Source organism: Megachile rotundata, chromosome 1, assembly GCF_050947335.1.
Source record: "Megachile rotundata isolate GNS110a chromosome 1, iyMegRotu1, whole genome shotgun sequence".
NCBI lineage: Eukaryota > Metazoa > Arthropoda > Insecta > Hymenoptera > Megachilidae > Megachile > Megachile rotundata.
Window position 1 is genome coordinate 24,843,035 of NC_134983.1, and position 19,876 is coordinate 24,862,910.

At 42.9% G+C, this 19,876-nt stretch overlaps 2 protein-coding genes across 6 annotated transcripts; one reads left to right on the forward strand and one right to left on the reverse strand.

The window, feature by feature from the left end:
- Position 1: 1 nt before the first annotated feature.
- On the forward strand, positions 2-17,834 carry Nost (Nostrin). Of its 3 annotated transcripts, none has more exons than XM_076531360.1 (9): positions 2-813; positions 11,000-11,575; positions 14,612-14,700; positions 14,771-14,850; positions 14,936-15,060; positions 15,213-15,677; positions 15,844-16,173; positions 16,248-16,400; positions 16,473-17,834. In XM_076531360.1, exons 1-9 carry the CDS (start codon positions 775-777, stop codon positions 16,893-16,895), a joined length of 2,280 nt encoding a protein of 759 aa, XP_076387475.1. In that variant the 5' UTR covers positions 2-774; the 3' UTR covers positions 16,896-17,834. The 3 variants fall into 3 exon arrangements, with proteins under 3 accessions (XP_076387475.1, XP_076387464.1, XP_076387469.1); XM_076531349.1 differs by lacking the exon at positions 2-813 and adding an exon at positions 7,127-10,394 and having other exon boundaries at positions 10,994-11,575; XM_076531354.1 differs by lacking the exon at positions 2-813 and adding an exon at positions 7,127-10,394.
- Positions 17,828-19,866, reverse strand: LOC100882391 (phospholipase A1). 3 transcript variants are annotated; one of them, XM_012298759.2, is made up of 6 exons: positions 19,221-19,866; positions 19,015-19,118; positions 18,692-18,954; positions 18,470-18,565; positions 18,148-18,393; positions 17,828-17,944 (listed from the first exon to the last, which is right to left on the reverse strand). In XM_012298759.2, exons 1-6 carry the CDS (start codon positions 19,692-19,694, stop codon positions 17,871-17,873), a joined length of 1,257 nt encoding a protein of 418 aa, XP_012154149.1. In that variant the 5' UTR covers positions 19,695-19,866; the 3' UTR covers positions 17,828-17,870. The 3 variants fall into 3 exon arrangements, with proteins under 3 accessions (XP_012154149.1, XP_012154148.1, XP_076387807.1); XM_012298758.2 differs by having other exon boundaries at positions 18,647-18,954; XM_076531692.1 differs by lacking the exon at positions 17,828-17,944 and having other exon boundaries at positions 18,288-18,371; positions 18,435-18,565; positions 18,647-18,954.
- Between the last annotated feature and the right edge of the window lie 10 nt (positions 19,867-19,876).

The following is a 19,876-nucleotide window of genomic DNA, read 5'->3' on the forward strand; positions in this document are numbered from 1 at the left end:
ACAGATATTTACTTTGACTGAAATCGAAATTGAAATAAAATTCGTGTAAATGCATACTGCATTTTATACATGCAGGTTCGAAGAGTAAAAAATATTTGTAGGTAAATGGAAGAAAATTTACTTTACTTAGTAAATTTACTTTTAACATTAAACGGCATCGCCTTCACAAGAAAGAAAGGTAAGACGATTTCCAAAGTATTTTTGCCAAATATAATATATAAATTGAAAGTGTGGAAAAGAGGGATGTTGCATGTCTGCGCGGAGGGGCCTGAGGTGGGGGGCTGTAGAGGGTGAGAGAGGGGATGAGAGAAGGAAAAAGAAAAGAGAGCGAAACGAGAGAGCCTTTGCGTTAGATTGTAGGTCAGCACAGTGTAGGGGGAGGGGAAGATACTACCTTTCTTGCCGTAACCGTGGCCATAAACTAACAGGACATACATACGGTGTTTCAGTCTTTCTTTCGCAGCTTCGACTCGTCCCGTCTGTCAGTCTGCCACTCTCGGTTATTTTCGCGCAAACGTGCCATCGATAGGCGATCGGTACTTGCATCTCGATACATTCTCGGAATTTTCATCAGTTTCGACGTTCGATTATCTTCTTCGGGAAATTTTCGTTTTGTTCTTTCAATCGGTAAGATATTGGCGCGCGCGCGTGCGCGCGTGTCCGTCGGTGCTCAATGGATAATATTTCGAGAAGTTTTAATCGAAATAACAGAGATCGACGATGAAACAGTGACTCGATGCGGTCTATGCAACTCGTTATTCCGAGATTGACATCATGTCGAGTAGTTCCATTTTTTACAAGGATAAATACGCGGTAAGTAAGTTTTACGACTTTCTAGATACTCAAACTTGTTAAAAGGTGAAAAAAAAATAATGTTCCTTGCGTTCTTTGTGTAATTTTGCTCGTTTACTTTTTTGCCTTTCTTTCGTTCCCCTCTTTCTCTCTCCCCCCTCCCCCCTTCCGACCCCTCTTCTTTCCCTCTTTTTCTCCGTCACAACTTTCCTTCTTTCTTCTTTTCATCTCATTCTTGAAATTTTCAACTACATATTTCGAAAATATCCCCGTCGCTATTTCAAATGTCCCGCGAGCTTAGCAGCTCGACGAACAGAGCAACAGGTTAGCGTATTAAATACATAACCTCGTAACGTAGAATTACTTTTTCAACGGGATTTCATATCGAACACGTTCGACGCAAGGTCATATATCGATAAGAAACGTTGAAGTTTTACATCGATCGCAAGTGCGTAATTGATTCTGTAAAAAAAATCTGTCCGTAGATACGCGAACCTTTACACGTTGCATGCGCTTTCTCGTTCGCTTTTATCGTCGTGCACCGTTGACTTTACACCTACGAATTACGGTTTAAAATTGAACTCGTCTCGTATCGAAACGGTACACTTTACACCGAAATCGACGTACGAACGATTCAGTTTCGATAACTCGTCGTATCGTCTACATTCTCGATACTCGTATATTCTTTTGTCAGAATACTGTCAGAATATTGTAAGAATTTAGTGAAAACGAAGAGAGAAAAATGGAATATTAAAATAAACGCATGATTGTCGCGACGATGATGCCTTATTGCCTCACCGCAGAATAATTAAACGCGAATGACGCTATAGTTATCGAGGAACAATGACTGTGTGCCAATGAGTATTAGCAAGGAGGCGGTCTTTTTTCTTTTCGAAACATAATCGAATCTCTGTAATAGTAATTTTTTCTATATTCGTAAAGATACGTAGGTATCTTTAGTCGCTATAACGAAAACGATTGATCCAAGTTATTTGTAGATCGCGAAAGACGATTTATGCAGAATTCTAAGAATTTTTATGCAGAAAAATGTCATTTCCAACAGTTTAGTCCGTATCATTGTTTATCCTTGTTTTCTGTACTTTTCAATGGAAATATAACATCGTTTGGATAATAGAATGTTCACATAACGAGGATTCTACGGTCACGGTTTGTACGTATACAAATGTATAAAAGGAAATTCGTTACAAGGTCCTATTCGTCTCTTTTTCTCGGTGATTCTTTTCGAAATTAATCCTCCCACCGTTTGTCCGTGAAACGAACGTACCAGTACTTGGTCGTAATCATTTTGTTTTCCATTTTGAATCGTGAAAAATGTATATTACCGTTTACGTTATAACGTAACTTCTCGTTTCGTTCGTTTGTTGCTTTTGAAAAAAAGGCAAAACAGGAAATTCTTGAAATTTCGTGTATTTAACGAAACAAATATCCTAAATGTAACGATCGAATAAAATCTTTCATTAGCATAGGATAAAATAAAATTAACGGGACGTAACAAAGACGATCGCATTCGAACGGCATTGAAGTTTACTTACCGAGCGCGCGTTAAAACTTTTGTTGTTCGATTTACCTTATCCTTGCTTTAGTAAATCTTATCGCGACTATCGATACGGCGAAGATAAAGCGAGTAATTTCTGTGAAAAATTTCGAAAAAGTAAACTTGAGGGCGTACGAGGTTTTCTTTACAAAGTTAAAGACTCGAAACGAGGGCGAACAGAGTTTAGGTACGAAAAGAAGAGTAAGCAATTGGAACGATCTTCCGAGAGATAGAGAAAGCGGAGTTTAGACGCGGAAAGCCGAGGAGCGGTTCTCGGCTCGAACTTTATTACATCGTCTCGAGAGATCACGGTGTAAACGTTTATATTTCGTTACGTAATTATTGGTTATAGTGTTCGAGAGACGGGTGGGTGAGAGAAAAGAACGAAAAGAACGAAAAGAACGAAAAGAACGAAAAGAACGAAAAGAACGGAAAGGAGAAAAACAGGGAGTGGACAGGATGGGGGAGAAGAATCGCGAGAAGTTTATCGCGTTTTACAAAGGAAGGAGCCTCGGGGGTGAAAGTGTTACGTCACAGACATGCATCTTATTATGCTGGACAGTCGAGCGATTCGCGCAACGAAACGGGTTTCGGTCCCACGGAAAGCTTTTGCCTCCTTGCAGAGATTCTTCCATTCGTCCTTTGATTTTTTTCCTCTAACGTAGCAACTTTCGAACCGACCTCGCGAACCTTCGCGTCAGCTATCCAACAAGTTCTGCGCGTCAACGCGATCGATATCGATATCGTAATCGAATTTAGACATCCGGTTAAAGGAATTCCTTTCGATTAATCCTCGATCGTTCAATCATATAGACGATTCAACGATTTTCGCGTAGAATCATCAGCTACTTAATCGCGCAGTGCACAAAGTTCGATCGCGAGCACTAGAAACATTGCGCGATGCGATATCTATAATTAAGTATCGTTAATACGGTATATGTACGTATACACGTAGAATATCATATTTTCGCCAATTACAAGTGAACTCGTTTTCTTTCGCGATTAATTTTTCTTCTACCGTGCTTTACCCAATATACTATTCGATAATAATTATCAGAAAATAATCAATTATAAATTCATCTTTTAAATCGAATCGTACCGTAGCCGTGTTAGTAATATCGGTTCGATTTGTTTTTATTACCTTGCAAAAAGATTCTTTATCGACCGAAACGTTATCTACTTAACGAGCGAAGAAATTTGCTGGTCGGAAGTCCGTTTTCGAGTTTTAGAGTTTTCGAGTCGTTTCGAGATACGAACAACCGAAAGTTTAATCGTAAATCCTCGGTGACTATAATTAGAAATGGTATTTGTAAGAAGAAATCGGTCGTTCCGTGCGATCGATCGCATTTTGACCGTTTAACAGAGAACAGATTCGTATCGGTTCTTTGGTACGTTTTGTTACGGTGCTCGCAACTCGAGTGGTTCGTGAAAGAACCTCGTTCCGGTCGACGAACCGTTTCCGGTTGATACTCGTCACCATAGGTATCGTTACGAGAGCAACCGGTATCGATTCCTATACGGAACGCGTATCGATGCCGATTATATTCCGAACACATAATAGACTTTTCGATCGTTGACGCGCTTCCTAGTATTTTGTTGTTCGTCGTTTCGCATCGTCGCAACTTGGAATTTCCCCTCGATAAAATCGACTTTGATTTATCCGGAAAATTGTAAGATTTTATAAAAATAAGGCCAATCGTAAGTTTAGTTGTTCGACCGAATGAAATTTGATCGTTGCTAATAAAGCGAACGAACGCGTTAATAAAGCTACTTATCGTTTGTCGTAATTGTTACAAGGTAACGTATACGTAGCAAAGGAGCTCGTTAATCCTCGCACAGACCTAGGATGCTTCGATCGCGAGATACCGAAACTCGTTTTCTAGACACTCCCTAAACAAAATATTCGATGCTTCGAATCGCGAACAAATGTACCTTTCAAGCGGTATTTGTCCATCCTAGTTCCATCCTAGTTCCATCCTATTTAGCCGACGACGCGACGCGCGTTTACGATTCACGATACATCGGTTTCGATCGGTTTGAACTGGAGGAGAAAGCTACGGTAGAAGCTACGGTAATCGCTTTTCTTACCTAATTATTCGATCGGTTTCGATCGCGTTGATCGTTAAGCGCGTTAAACGTTATCGTGGACAGAGATCGAGGAATTTCGAGAAAAACGGTCTCGTATAGGAAATTCCGTGACAGAGATTACTTAATCGGCGTACGATGTTTCGTGAAAAGTAAAACACGGTCGGACTTGAACGGACAACGGATCATCCGATAAGCGCAAACATGCTTTTACAATGAATGTACGTTACATTATCGGTAAGATTTCGTGGCAAGTTGCTCGCGTCGTCTCATCGTTGCTTATCTTTTATGCGTACCAGTCGATTTTACCAGTCATTTTTTTGCCCGTCGATCGTTCCGAATCGAGCGAATGCGAGAGAACCGACTGTTCAGTGAAATGCGCTAGCGAGCTATGAGATTCGTTCATCGTACGCGATTTCGAAGTAAACGCGACGTTACCATGCTATCTAAGTGTCAATGGTTTGCCGGCTGCATGCATCCGAAGAATCATCGAAATTTCTTCGTAAGTACTACATTCGTATAACGTAATAATATTCTCATCGGATGAAAACTCTTCTTATACGAACGAAATCATTTTAATTTCACGCGATTTAGACTTTAGACAATTTCGATTCTAACCTCCTACCGATCGATACAGGTGTTTCTTGCAGGATTTTATGCACCGAATACAAACTTGATAACCATTCACGCTTCGAAGAGAAAGTTGCCGAAAAATAAATAAATGCAAGTTTTCTGCTTGAACGGCCTTCAAGTTGCCTTCGAAATTACCGGTCAAAGAGAAGAATCATCTTCGATCGTGAGTCCGATCCTAAGTTGAAAAATCGTGTAACGAGTAGTAGTGGGTCAATGGAGGCAAAACGCTTCGCGTCGCGTCCGACACCGGATAGTTGTCCGTTTACTTCCGTCATAACGGCTTCCTTTCTTTCTGTCGGTTGCTTTTTTTTTCAACCAGTTACTTAAGCCTGTCTCGTAAGGTTTCGTGTCTTTGCACTCGGACGTCCTGTTACGCGGGAGAAACATTCGACTAACCGCGATCGTGTTTCGCGGACACGATCATCGCGGCCACCGATTTCCTTCTTATCTTCCTGTAATAAACAAATAAATCTTTACTAGGTTTATTCAAAATTCAAGATAATTTCCTGAAAGATTTTTAATCGTATCTTTAACGATTCCAATCTACTCCGGCATTAACGTTTGACCGTCAGCGCGAGATCAAGGTTGGCCGCCTTTTAAATCGTTTAAAATTAAACGATCATTTTTCCAATTTTCAGTTATCATTATCGTTATAGTATAGTTTCGACTATCGAGTATTTCGACTATATTACATTTTCTTATCCTACAGACGGATTTCTCTCGGATGGAATCTCCGTGGTTTTATTGGAATTACCGGTTCGATTAATATAATAGAATTATCGTAAGAACAAGAGAATTCGAGCGAGAGAAACTAAGAGCGATCGAAAGGCGAAATTAGAACGATTTCGCGAGATTTTTTCGTAAAAGCGATGCGCCCGCTTCACTGGAGCGTCGTTATCGCGAGACAGTCGTATTTCGTAACTCGGTCTCGCGACAAAGCCGAACGTTTCGAAATTTACGACGATTTGCGAACCGTGCAAATCTCACGAGTTCGAGTTTAACGGATTCGCGTAGAAAAGATTCTCGGCATCTTAAATTTCGCGTAAATAATTGTAAGGAGCCTAAGCAAAAAGTCATTTTTCTATATAGACGAATAAGTTGGAAGCGGATGAACGAGCGGTAAATCGATCGATTCGATTTGCTGCGAGTTCGATCTGTTACCGGTCGCGTTCGGTGATAGGCGAGCGTTACGTAGATTTCTACTCGGCACGTGTTTCGGTAACTCCGAACGAGGCTAAATATAAGTTGGAAAGAAAAAGAATAACCTCCCGCCTAGAAACGCGTTACTCGGCCCAACTATTCGCTGTTGGTCGCATTCGTTTCGGAGCATTACGCTGCAACGCGCGTTGCGTTTCCGTCCGCGTCACCGCGCCGCATCCTCCGCCGCGTCAGTGTTTCTCCGCCTCTCTTCGCCTCTCTTCGCCTCTCTTCGCCTCTCTTCGCCTCTCTTCGCTTCTGCTCCAGCGTTATTACCAACGATCGCCTAACCAGGGAGCCAGAGCCCCTCCTTTCGAAGTATCGACGCATCTACGCCCAGTGAAATCGCGAAACGATCAAAATATTTCATCGGTCTCTTCCCTGGTAGTAGACCTTTCGATCCGAATGTTTTTCTCAGTGAATCGTTACGTTGCTGGAATTCGTTACTCGTGTCGCTCGAACATCTGGCTTTACCGCCGCGCGCGTTACCTCTCCTAGTTCCGTTGGAAACGAAAGAACCGCGATGGATAGGTTCATATTATATTTATAGTAATTCGTCGCATCGCGCGTTTATTCGTTGCAGGTGCTTTCTCTAAACAAGATTGCAAAGTGCATCGAATTACCGGTAACTTTCGCCGAAGAAACATAACCTAGAGCCTATCATTCCGAGGCAATAATTTTAGTGGAAGGCACGATGTTTCGCGATAATCCTACGGTATCGTTACCTTTCGAAATTCCAACTTCCGATTCGACGAAATTTGCGGACGTAACTGGTTAAAAAATTGATGCTTTACACTTTCGTATAAGCTTTTTCTCGACGCCTCGAATGACGTTTCGAAGAAACACGGATTCAACTAGGTAAAATAACAACGTCGTTTATGCAAGCTACGTGACTCAACGTATATCAGTCGACACGCTTTTTATGAATCACATCGATCGACGATCGGAAGAGATACGAAGCTATCGATCGCGACTTCGTTACATTCGATATGCAGATTTAACAACGATTCGAGTATCGCGAGAATCCTTTTGCGAGATAACGCGGCTCTTTATTCACTCTTTATTCAGAGTTTCACGGTTATTTTCGACGCGTTGATAATTCCAGATAATTCGAGATAATTTATGGTTACCTCAAAGGTAAAGATAACGCTTATGCAATACGCGTATATAGGGCCAGGCGAATCGAAATACGATCGAAATCCTAAAGAAATCGAAAAGAATACCGGAGAGAGAAAATAGAGTCGAAAGTTGAATTAGAAATCTTTCTCGTAGAATTATTCTTTTTTTTACGGAGAGATCTGTATCCAATAACGTTATAAAAATAATCTTGAGAATATTTGAAAATTTTTAGATTCGTGGATGCCGTGATTTTAGCGTCATCCTTATCGCACCGTGGGTTCGATGAAATTTATAGCGCAGACCTCTGACTCTTTTAAGGCTGTCGCGTAAGGGTCCCGTAAGAAAGATTTACGACTCGTCGCGAGGACGTTAACGTTATTGTTAGATGAAATTTTCACGCGGAACAGTCGCGTCTCGTTTTCGTGGAGGTACGCTACGGTGCACCGTTTGTTCCGTTGTGCAATACGCGTGTACGCAACATAATACGGATATAATTGTTTGACGTTGTTGTATAATACGTGGTATTCAACGTGGATCCAGTCACGAGTGGAACGTCGTCGCGCAAACAGCCTCGAATTACTATCCTTCGCCGAGTCTCCGATTCGATTTATTCTTTGTTCGATCGTTCGTCGGTTATCGAATCGGATCGCGAACCCCGAAAAAGAATCCCGATAAAAGTGCAACTCCTTGCGTTCCGACCGAATTTTACGAGTTTTATCGAGCAGTCTTTTAAAAAAAGAAACAGAGTGTTGGGTGTGATCGGTGCGAGTTCCATAGTGCTTTATGCTTTCGCATTAATTTCTATCTATTTTTTCTACTCTTTCTTCGACAAACACGGATACGCTTATTTTTCATAAAACTTTTCAAACTTTTAGAGATCGTTTAAACTACGAAATTCGCTCTGCCGATTTGTATTAACAGTTGTTTCTCGTTTTAAACCACGAGTTGTAATGTCGCGTTAAACGTTTCGCTCGAAAGTTTCCGCGTCACCGGATTTTTTCTTCGTATCGAGAAACATGTATACTAACGTCGTCACCGTAATCGTCCACGAGTTCGAACGAGCACGCAGCTGGAACGAAATTTTTGAATCGCGCAGGAAAGCGAAAGCTCGATCTACGACTTGTGTATAAACAGGATTCGTAGAAACGGAATATAGAAAATATGTAATCGTCGAAAATATTCCTTATGTTCTGTCTCGCCGCGCGCTCCTCACCAACCGATCAACCTTGCGCACCGATCGATAATTAGATAATTAGATAATTAGAGAAATAGTCGTTTCTATATTTAGTCCCGTAGTTGTTCGTTGCGTGCGCGCAAATTGCCTGTCAAATTTTACTTTCATCGCGAAAGCGTATTTCGATTCGGAAAATAAACGCGCGAACCGAGAACTCGCGCCGCTCGGTCGAGGTGCAAAGTGCGCGTCTGAACAGACTACGAGAGCTTGGAAAAACGGTCATTCGCGAAATTGGAACGTTCAAGTTGAACGATAACCGCCGCGCGGCGTTTACCGGTGAACGCTTTACGTAACGCGACATTCGAGCAAGGTGCGACCGAGACTGAGACGTTCTCGTTCCTTCTAGCCGAGTTTGCGATCTTTCTTCGATACCTCGGAATTTACGCTGGCTCGAGCCGGGAATCTCTGTTTTTGTCGCGCGTGTATCCCGTTCGCTGGCATTCTACCAGCCGAAGATCCTCCTCTACGCTCCAACAAATAGAAATCGCGGTTCGTTTTCGAAAGCTTCTAACGTACCTTCGTTAACGACAACCTCCGATATTATATTTACGATATTTACTTATATGTATACACGCGTATACGTATATTTCTAGGAGATTTAACTCGTATAGGATTTTTGAAATTTCGGAATCGTTGAATAATCGGATAACTCGTTACTCTGTGAACGGTTAAGCGAAACGTTTTTGTCGGACGGTACAGTGTCTTTTCACCCTCGACGATCTTTGCTCGAACCGCAACGGAAATCTTTTGCCGAGAAACGCGAATAACGTTCGGTTCGTTTCGCGTTATCGAACGAAAATGAAAACCAGTTACCGCGGAGGGCTCGCGAACGAGTGTTTCGTAATTTCGAGCACCGTTTAAGCTTCGAAGGAAAATATTCGAAGAAAAATGGAAGCTAGACACGCGTGGGCATCGTTGAAGTCGATCAGGAAATTATCGTCGTCGTTGAGCAACGGTAATAGCGACGCTAACGGCGGTTCTACCACGACCTGGTACGACGCGCCGGTGCCGGTGATCATCCATTGCCACGAGTTTCCCGACGCGACCGATCGATCAGAGATCGTTTCCATGGAACGACGAGCAAGCGAAGCGGAAGAAGAAGAAAAAGACGAAGCGCGTCGAACGAGCAGGGAACAGGTGGCGAGCGAAGAAAAACGCGAGGACACGGGACGAGAAGGAGGAGAAAAACGACACAGAAGCACGGTGGAGCTGACCGCCGTGGCATCGGTGAAAACCGACGAGGACGGCCTGCCCGAGATCAGTTTTAGTTTCCTGCACGCGAACCTCGATCGGTGTTCGTTCGGCGAGGAAACGGCACCGAGTAGGAGCATCGATTCGGCCACGGTCACGGCCACGAGCACGGCCACGGTCACGGACAACCTTCTCGAACATCGACGGACGTCCACGCAAAATCGACCGTACGACTTTCCTAACGGCTTACGCGTGCCCGACGAAATCGAAACCGAGAAAGTCGTAGAAAGTCGGTGCGCGGCAGAAGCGCCGCGCGACCAGACTCGAGGCATCCCCACGACTCGACGAGAATCCGACGACGCGGACATTAACGCCCTCGAGGACACCGCCGAACGAAATACGGACAGATACGATCGGGCTAAGCGATTAGTCAGGTCGTTGAAATTAGGACGAAAACGTTACGGCGAATCCGAGAGCGACGGCGAAGACGCTGGAATTCCGACGATATCGGGTTCCTATTCGGATCCCGAATGTTCCAACGACGTCTCCGCGAACGTTTCTCCGAGATGGAAGAACGGACATTCCAAGGTATCGTTAATTCGTTTAACGCTTGGATCGAACTAGACCCGATGGATCGGACTCGTCGATAACAATTTATAATAACAGTTTATTCCTATCGCCAATTTCGACGAACGAACACAGCTTCCAGAGGCATAGGAACTAGAAGCGTCCTACGTAACGTAGCAAGCTTGATCGGGGAGCCGATAACGCGTTCCATTGTTCCCGCGTTTACTCGTGTCCGCATTCTGGACCATTCATCGTTAACGAGCCGCTATTAATTAGTCCACCGATCAATTGAAAAAAATGTGGGACGCTCCAGATTCGATTCGTAACTTGCATCCCATATCCCGTATCCTTCGAACCGAATTTCGATAGGTTTCGCTACGCTGAGCGAAATTCGCAACGAAATTATTATCATTATTCGTAAATAGCGTCTGATCGAACGGATCGAGCGAAATCGCGCGCGGTTCAAACTCCTTAGAACTCCTTAGAGCGAACGGTTCGGGACCGTGACTCTCGTCGGCGAACGTATCTCGTTAAGAAAGTAGCACGATTTATCGCCGGGTCTGATCCACCGATCGCCGATCGACGAACGGAAAGTGGTCGCATCCATGAACATCCTAAAGTTGCAGAAACATCGACTGGGGAAAGCATGGGAGAAAATGAGAAGCTGGCTACGCGACGAGACGTCCAAGATCAACGAGGTCGTGAACAAACACGCTAGGTTGCAGGCTGTCGGCGCTTTGACCGGAGAAGCTCGCGTCCCAGTTATTTCGAAGAGCAACAGCGCGTCCTACGATCTGACCAAAGCCAGCACCCAACAACTCGGATCGATCACGAAAGTCGAGGAATTCGGTTTGACCTCCGTCACGGAAGAGAACGCGACTCGTCCGTCGGAAAACGACGATATCGCGTTGGTAAACGCTACGTCCGACGCCTCGAAGAACGCCTCGAAGAACGCCTCGAATAATTTACGACGCGTCGTCGGTAGTTCGGACAACGTGTTCGACGAGGATGCTAAGGAGAAAATCGTAACCTCTTACAGCGTGGACAAATTGTGCTTCGATACGGAACACGAAGAGACCGTCGGGATCGAGAACAGCCGGGATCATGCTCGGAAAGCGGGTCTGATTAAGAGGAGAATGTTGGGGTCAATCAGAGGGTTAATGGCCTCCACTCATCTACTGCACGTTCACGAGCCCGAAGAGGTACTTGCATCGTTCCGTTCCCTAACGTTCCCTAGCCTTCGTTTCACCGAATTATGCTCGAAACGACCGGTATTCGTTTATAAACCTTTACCGGTTTATACGCCTTCGTTATTTTCATTTCGAACGACTACTCGAAGAAAGTTACGCGTTTCGGCAGACCAGCAGACTTACGCATCGGTGCGATCATTTTAGCGAAGTACACATTCTGGCGGACGGCGTACGATCGAAGCGTCGAAAGTGTGGGAAAGTTGAACGGAGAAAATTCTCGACGTTGTCTCCTGCGTATTCCTTTCTTTCTCTACGTTCTTTCGACGATCCCAGCGACGACCGAGTCGATAACGCGATTTAGTCGAATTTCAAAAATTCTTTACAATCTTGAATCTTTAGAGTCTAAATCTTATTATTTCGATCGAGAACTTGTCCATCAGTCCTCTTACCATCCGGTCGTTAACGCGTTGCTCGTCGATACACTCGATCAATTTAACACGATCCAATTAAAAGAAAGAAAAAAAAAACACACGAAGCAAATTACAGAAAATTTGATTAACGATTTACATAAAGTAGCTTCGGTAAGATTATGGTGCTTCGATGGTGCTTGATAGATTCGAGGTACTTATAGAAATTGTAGGAACGAGTAGAAACTCGAAACGGAGAAGACGCGCGTGGAAGGTAACGAGCGGTTGCGGCGCGGTGATAGTGTCCGCGACCTCCTCGATTTCACCGTTTCGCCTGAACCCAAAGTCGAGGAACTCTCGAAGGTAAAAGGGAAAGGAAGCGTGTACGGTGTACGCGAACAGCTGCATCTACTAATATTCAAAACTTTTCCTCCCTTGTCGCGCGAGTAACCTTGATTTTCAAACGAATCGCGCGAATCTATTCTACGTATATGCGGATACTATGTGTTTCAGAAACATGACTGGTCAAATGTTTTCTAAATTGAAAGCAAATCCAGGTGAAGTTACCGCGATCGTTTTTCATCCAAGCTAAGATAGAAGTTATTTTTTAACTTCTAAAAAGAGTATGCTTTTTACGCGTTTAACAGGGAGACTTGCTATTATTTTATTTATTTAGCACGAATCCTCTGCGAAGTTTCGCTGCTTATTTCGGAGACGCGAACAACGACCGAACTAGCCGACTTTCCGAATATTATGTATACTCGCTAACGAATTTAGTCTGTTCGAGAAATTGTCGAGCCGTTAACGCGAAATATCAACGTTTTCACGAGTTCGCTAATTAAACTAGAGTATTATTCCAACGTGCTCTGTCATTGGCCCGCGGTGTTACAGATTTCTCGCGCGGTACTCTTCAATTTCCATATTCGAAGCGATCGAATCGTAGCTATTATGTTCGCTTTTCAACCGTTACGTGAAAATCCTCGACTACCTTCGCGAAACGGCCGCGAAAAGAAGCCGATAGATCGTTGAAAAGTTTGAAAGTTTACGTCTTCGACGCGTTAACGTCTAGTTCGAGAAATTCAACGATCACAGAGTCTACCTGAACGTACCTTAATAAGATACGTAGAAGACACTCGGACAAAGATACAAAGTCAAAAGAAGTATTACGTTATCGTTACGAGTCCTTCCGTGTGTAACTCTAGGACAGATAGGAAGTTGTATAGCAGCACGTTATACCACCTGTTGCATACGATAGTTCATTTGTTCCGCGACCATGGTACCATAATATCCAAGTCGACGTATCAATTAACCTTTTACTTCGAAAGGTTTCGACATCGACATCGCAACTTTAATACATTTTATTCCTACGTGTCCCGGTTTTTTCATCCGGCTCGGCCAAGCGTCTCGTGAACGATCTCCTTACTTTCCTACCCAATTTCCATCGGATGATTTTGCGCTTCGTCCGACTACCCTGTATCTGGCTCGCGGAACACGGACGACACGAAAGTTGATCCTCGAGCGTACGTACGCGGTCGATCGTTGTCTCGCGATACGGCGCCGCGTCGTATATCTAATTACTTTATACCGTAATTAGTTGCCACCCTCGAAATTCTGAGTTATCGCAAAGTAGAAGTACTCGGAAAATTTGATCGACCAAATACGTAACTGTACGATATTAGATATTCGTGGGGCGAAACGTCGATCGCGAATACGTAACGCGAAAACCGAAACCGGTATCTCTAAACTATATCGCTAAACAAACCGGTCGTATGCGCGAACACTTTTTGGATTTTATATTTCTCGTCCAGTTTACGCGACGTTTAGATTTTCTTGCGCGTTACGCGTCGGATCGTAGCTGAAATAATGACCGACTCGAAGAGAAAAGATATCGGGAACGTAATTTGCCTGTATTTTCCAACGTTACGCTCGACTCGATTTTCTTGCTACTACTCGTCCAGTCAAGTTCTAGTTGGATAGCTGTTCGCGTTGCCACGCTAAATTCTCGTTTACGTACAATCACCGGACTTAATTTCGTTCCGCGATCTTCTTCGATGCGTTAAACGATCGTTTCTAAAGGAACGCGTGCGAAACAAACGAAAGAAACGGGAGAAATTCTCTCGGACGACAGCGCGCGATACGAATTAACAAATTTCTAGATTCGAGTAAAACGCTTCGCGAAACCGGCGAAATTAACGAGAAATCGTTCGGGTAATTCGAACGAGTACAAAGTCGCGCGCGCGGAGAGGGTAATCTTATCGAGGCATCGAAAACGCACGGTTAACTTTCCTTTTGCCGAGCGTTCGCGTACGATTCAATTTTCCTTCCTTTCGCACGGGTCAACAATACTATAAATCGATTCGTTACGCATAAATCTGTCGCGTCGGTCCTGCGAAGCAAATGGAACGGAAGCCTGCATCGATCGTAAATCCCTTTTCTTTTCTTTACTTTTCTTTCCTATCCTTTCCGGAAGACAAAGTCCATCGTGGCGGAAAGAAATGGTCGTAACTCGCTCGCGGGACATCTCCCGAGCCACGATGCGTGGTTACCGCTACGTTCGACGTTCCCCTACATCTCAAAGATCTAGCGATTATTCGATCGTACAACTCGAAATTGCGTTAACGATAGACCTTGTTGATTTCAGGGTGGACAAGGCGGGTTCGAAGACGTTCGACGATACGTGAAACAAGGTGGCGATTTCTGCAAGGAATTGGCCTCGATACTTCACGAGAGGTACGTTCGATCACGAAAATATCGAATCTCAAGTTTTTTCTTACCGTTAAAAGATGGATTATCGTTTCAGGGCGGAATTGGAAGCTACTTATGCCAAAGGGCTCAGCAAATTGAGCATTAAATTAACGAAGGCGTGCGCGAAGGATCAAGGTATACGAAATTTTTCAATAGCCAAGTTTGCTTTTGCTTACGATTATATAGCCATTTTATGCATGTCTGATATTTCGTAACGCAGGTGGCAACAGCAGCGGAGGCGTGAACGAAGCATGGAGATGCGTCGGCGAAGAAATGGAAGCTGCCGCGGAAGCCCACAGAATCTGGGGATTGACGCTCGGCGAACAACTCGCAAAACCTCTGCGGGTAAGTTTATCGCCCACTAAATATCCTTCCTTTAGCGTATTCTATCTTTACTTAATCGTTCGATAGCGCCGGTTAACGGCATCGAACAGGCGTTAAACGGGCTTTAAACGGGATTTAAACGGGCTTTAAACGGGTGTGTACGTGTTCCGTAGGTAGGCGTAGCAGAGGCTCAAGGACGCTCGAGGAAATCCATCGAGAATTCCGTCGACAAGGCGGGAAAAAGTCTTCACGAGTGGCGTAACGTCGCGATGAAAAGTAAGAAACAAAGTTTCGCTTGCGCGAGAGAAAACGAGAGGTTACAGGACCTAGCGAGGTTACAATCGATCAGCCAGAGCCAACAAAGCAACAACAAATCTTCGAACCATCATATGACGGAGAAGGAGGCGAGTAAGCTCGAGGCGAGAAGGAGAAAGGCCGAGGACTCCTCTCGTAGGGCGGATACGGAGTTTTACACGGTGAGCGTGAGAGCCGAGAGAGCCAGGCTCGAATACGAAAGTACCATGAGGAAGGGGGCTAAACAAATGGAACTTCTCGAGGAAGAACGATTAAGCGCTCTCAAAGATCTAGCGAACGTTTATCTGGCACACCTGCAAGCTCTCGCTCCCCGTCTACAACAGGTACGTTTCCCGCTTCTTTTGCCATCTTCGCCAATCGTTAACGAATATTTCTTCCGACAAACCCCGAGTTAAACCAACTTCGAGAACGAACCGTCCAACGTGGCTACGGCGAAAGCGTTTTCCGATTCGTTCGTCGGACGATTATATTTACTTCTGCTTCTTCCAGAGCGCAGACCGTTTGGCAGCTCCTGTACGTAACTGCAACGTGTCTCAAGATATCGAGATCCTGAAGAATCTTATACGCAGAGTAGAGAGTAACGACGGATGCAATTCCGATCAATTACTTCCTGATTTTTATGCCGAACATATTACTCTCGCGATGAACAGAGAACGTCGAAAGCAAGCGTTAGTGAGAGTTCTTCATCTGATCAGACAAGATTTGGATCGAGAAAGACGCGGTAGAGAGGGTTTGGAAACTCTCCATAGAGCTTTCGTCGCTACACCGGCGTTCGCGGCGGACGAGAGCACGCAGAACGTTACCGATAAACTACATCACGTACGAATCTTCTTTATTTTCCCTTCTTCTCCTGCACGAGTCCTCCAAAACGATCATTCGCTTTCCTCCTTCAGATGAGATCCATGCTGCTCTACCTGGAAGCGGCGAGGTACAAAGTTGGAGGTACCTTAGCGGAAGTGGAAGGCAGTAAACGAAGCAAACATCCGTTAGCCGAGCACATTTTAGTTTCCAGAGATAAACAGGGTTTGCAACAAAGTGTCCTTAAGGTACGCACGCGACCGCCACAAAAATAATAACTACAGGACGTCGTATCGTTACGAGAATTTACTTTCTTCTAGATTCCTTCTTGGGCGAAAAACGAATCGTTCGAGATTCAAGACGACGAGGACGAGATAGAAGTTCATCTGTCGAAGACGGATCACGATACCGATAGCCGTCACTGGCCCGATCGAACAGCCGGTGACGGCAATTCCGAGAATCCACCCGACGAAGATGACTTTAGCGATTTCGATGAATTCAGCAGCCATTCCGAAGACAATAACAATCAAGACGTGGACGCCACCGAAACGACCAGCAAATCCGAAGGAACGGAACAGTGCAGAGCGATCTATCAATACTCGGCGAATCTGAACGACGAACTTAGCTTGAGCCCTGGAGACTTGATAACGGTTCATCAGAAACAACCGGATGGCTGGTGGATAGGCGAGTGTAGAGGAAGAACTGGAATATTTCCAGCAACCTATGTACAAGTTATTCACTGATCCTTTGAACAGCTTCTTCTTCTTCTTCTTCTTCTTCTTCTTCTTCTTCTTCTTCTTCTTCTTCTTCTTCTTCTTCTTCTTCTTCTTCTTCTTCTTCTTCTTCTTCTTCTTCTTCTTCTTCTTCTTCTTCTTCTCAGATCAGTTGCTTAAACATCTTGCGAAAAATAAAGATGCCTCGTAAGCACAGACGTACATACTTCCACCGCAAAACTAATTAAACGGATCAAAAAAGGTACCAAAGCACACTAATCGAAGAGTGTGACGTTCTCCGATGTTAACGTCGATCGTTTAAAGTCAAAACATTCGACGTTCAACTGTATTGTTCGTAACAACGATCGTCGAACAGTTTCGATTACGATCTTGACATATTAGAACCGCGTTATACTCCTCGGAAATGGTTATTAATTTCACCTGCACCTCTTTAATATAGCTTTTTAAAATACGAATCTTCCAATTAATGGATACTCCGCTTATCCTGTTTGCGTCCATCACGTGCCAACGTTAGCATACGCGTGCAAACATTCTGCAAATACGTACAACCCAAACTTAACGCCAAATAGTTGCTGTATTTGGCGAATCGTAATCCGAAAAATGAAATATTTATACAACGAACGATTCCTTGCAACTTTTATAATAATTTATGTATCTCTAATTTCTAATTAATTTATAACGTTTATGTAAAGCGTAACGTTATTAGTAAAATGTTTGTTAGTAAAATACGATAAAAGTCACTTTGATACGATAAAAAATAAGCGCGGAAGATAATTGACGAAAAAAGAAAGTATTTTCTTTTTTACGTGATCGAATATCATTTATTTACGAAGCTACTAAAAATGTAATTAAGTAGCGGAATATATGTACATAACTCGATCGATTTTCGAAATCTATTTGTAAATAGTAGCTATATTTAATAAATTAACTTTCGTACATCGTTAAAAATTCGAAATCTCTTTATTTATATAAAACGATTACGGTTCAGTCGTCCAGCTCGTTTGCATAATCCTTTTCCAATTCAATTATCACTTCGTCGATTATGCGAGTGTCGTTACCTGTCCAAATAAAAATATGTCGTTTAACCGTATGATTTTTTACCGATATTACTCGTTGTTATTACAATATGCAAATTTCTAACATATCATATTGGACGACGTTCATTGTCGTGATCGATTAGCTTACCAACGTATACAAATTTACTAAAAAATAAACGTCGATACAAAGGTTAAATTTTCTATTTTATTTCGCTTTCACTTACTGCAAAATGGTACGATGTTCGATGTAGCAACGAAGAATGTTCCGCGGTGAGGATAATTTATCGCGTTTATACCCATTTCGGTGCAGACGTTTCTGTCACAAGATTCTGCAGCTATTCGTTTTAAGCTTCGATACGATAAATCCCAATGATGTGCCCAAAACGTACAATTGCGTTTAATGTCGGACATCAAAGATTCCGTTAAATAGATATATGAACGTCCATGGCTACATATGGACTTGTTAATAGCTGAAATCAAGTTTATACTTCATGAAAAGCATGCTACTTACTTGTTCCACCTCTAAGTATCTATGCGTATATTCACCTTGAAGAGGAATTGGTAAATATTCAAAATACGACGAGTTCTCTCTTACACAGCCAGGCTGACTTTTACCACCGTTAGGATAGAAATCAACGTGACCTGGTAAAAAGTTACTTTTATAATAACCAAAATAGCATTTGTTAAAACCGGTAAAACCAGTCGCTCAGAAATATCGCTAACCTATAGGCTCTGGCAAACCTAATCCAATTTCAGAAAGTAATCTACCATTAGTGTGAATAATATCGACAAATGGAGCATCGGATTTGTGAAGTTTTACATTTTGATCTGCACTGTTGAAACAAGGTTGCGCAGGGTCCAATCCTGTTATTCTTTCTATTTTCCAATTACTTTGTCTTTTTTTCAGTTCCTTTGCAGCAAATCCACAAATATGTGCTCCTAAACTGTGTCCGACTAAATGGAGGGGTCCCAGAGTACCGTTATCAGAGGTATTCAAAGCGCTTGTCGCATTTTCAATGTGTTCTAAAAATCTGTACAAAAGAATCTCTATCAAATATATGTATAGGATTACATTACGATGTAAAACAGACCTTGCAATTTGATATCCGACCACTTTTGTATTGACTGCTGCTTTGTAGTAATTCCAGGTATTACCACCTGTACTCCAATCTACAACTACGATATTTACGTCACTCTGAAAATCATTAAAGGATACAATAATACGTTGAACTTTACGTATCAAGAAAAATTCTTAGACACATTTGTTTGAATATCGTGTATTCAAAATTAAACTTACCCATCGAAGAAATGACTTCTCCATATTTTTGATCCATGATTCTTGACCGTGCGATAAAAATCCATGAACTATTATGATCGTTCTTCGTTCGACTTGGAAATCTGTCCATTCTAAACCAAACTGTCTACCGATGATTACTTGAACACGTTGCGGTTGTTTTCTTGAAGATAACAAAAACTGAACATTCAAAGCGTTTGATCCGTTTGGATTACCCATAAAAAACCATTCCAATGCTGTGGCTAACGTTTTCCCTAAACCGAAACAATCTACCTGATACGATTTAGAATCTAAATATGAATCTTTGTAACTCGAATTCGATAACGTAAACATAAAATTCGGCAAGTTGGAACTATTGTAAGTCACTGAATGTTCACCGCCAAGATTCAAACTTATGTTTGCGTCGTTCTTCAAAACGTGATTGTACGCGGTAGAAAGCAAAGATAATTTAATCAATAGTATTCTAAAACATAACATTTTATCTAATGAATTTCAAGCTACAACAAATAAATCTAATGCAAGTAACTTTACGACTTATTATTACACGTATACGGAAGGATTACAAAAGTCACGACCTTGCGACAACAGGGGTCACATCGTTCATTTTTTAAGGAAATAACAGCTTCAAAACACACGAATAATTTACTTTTGTCTTTCAC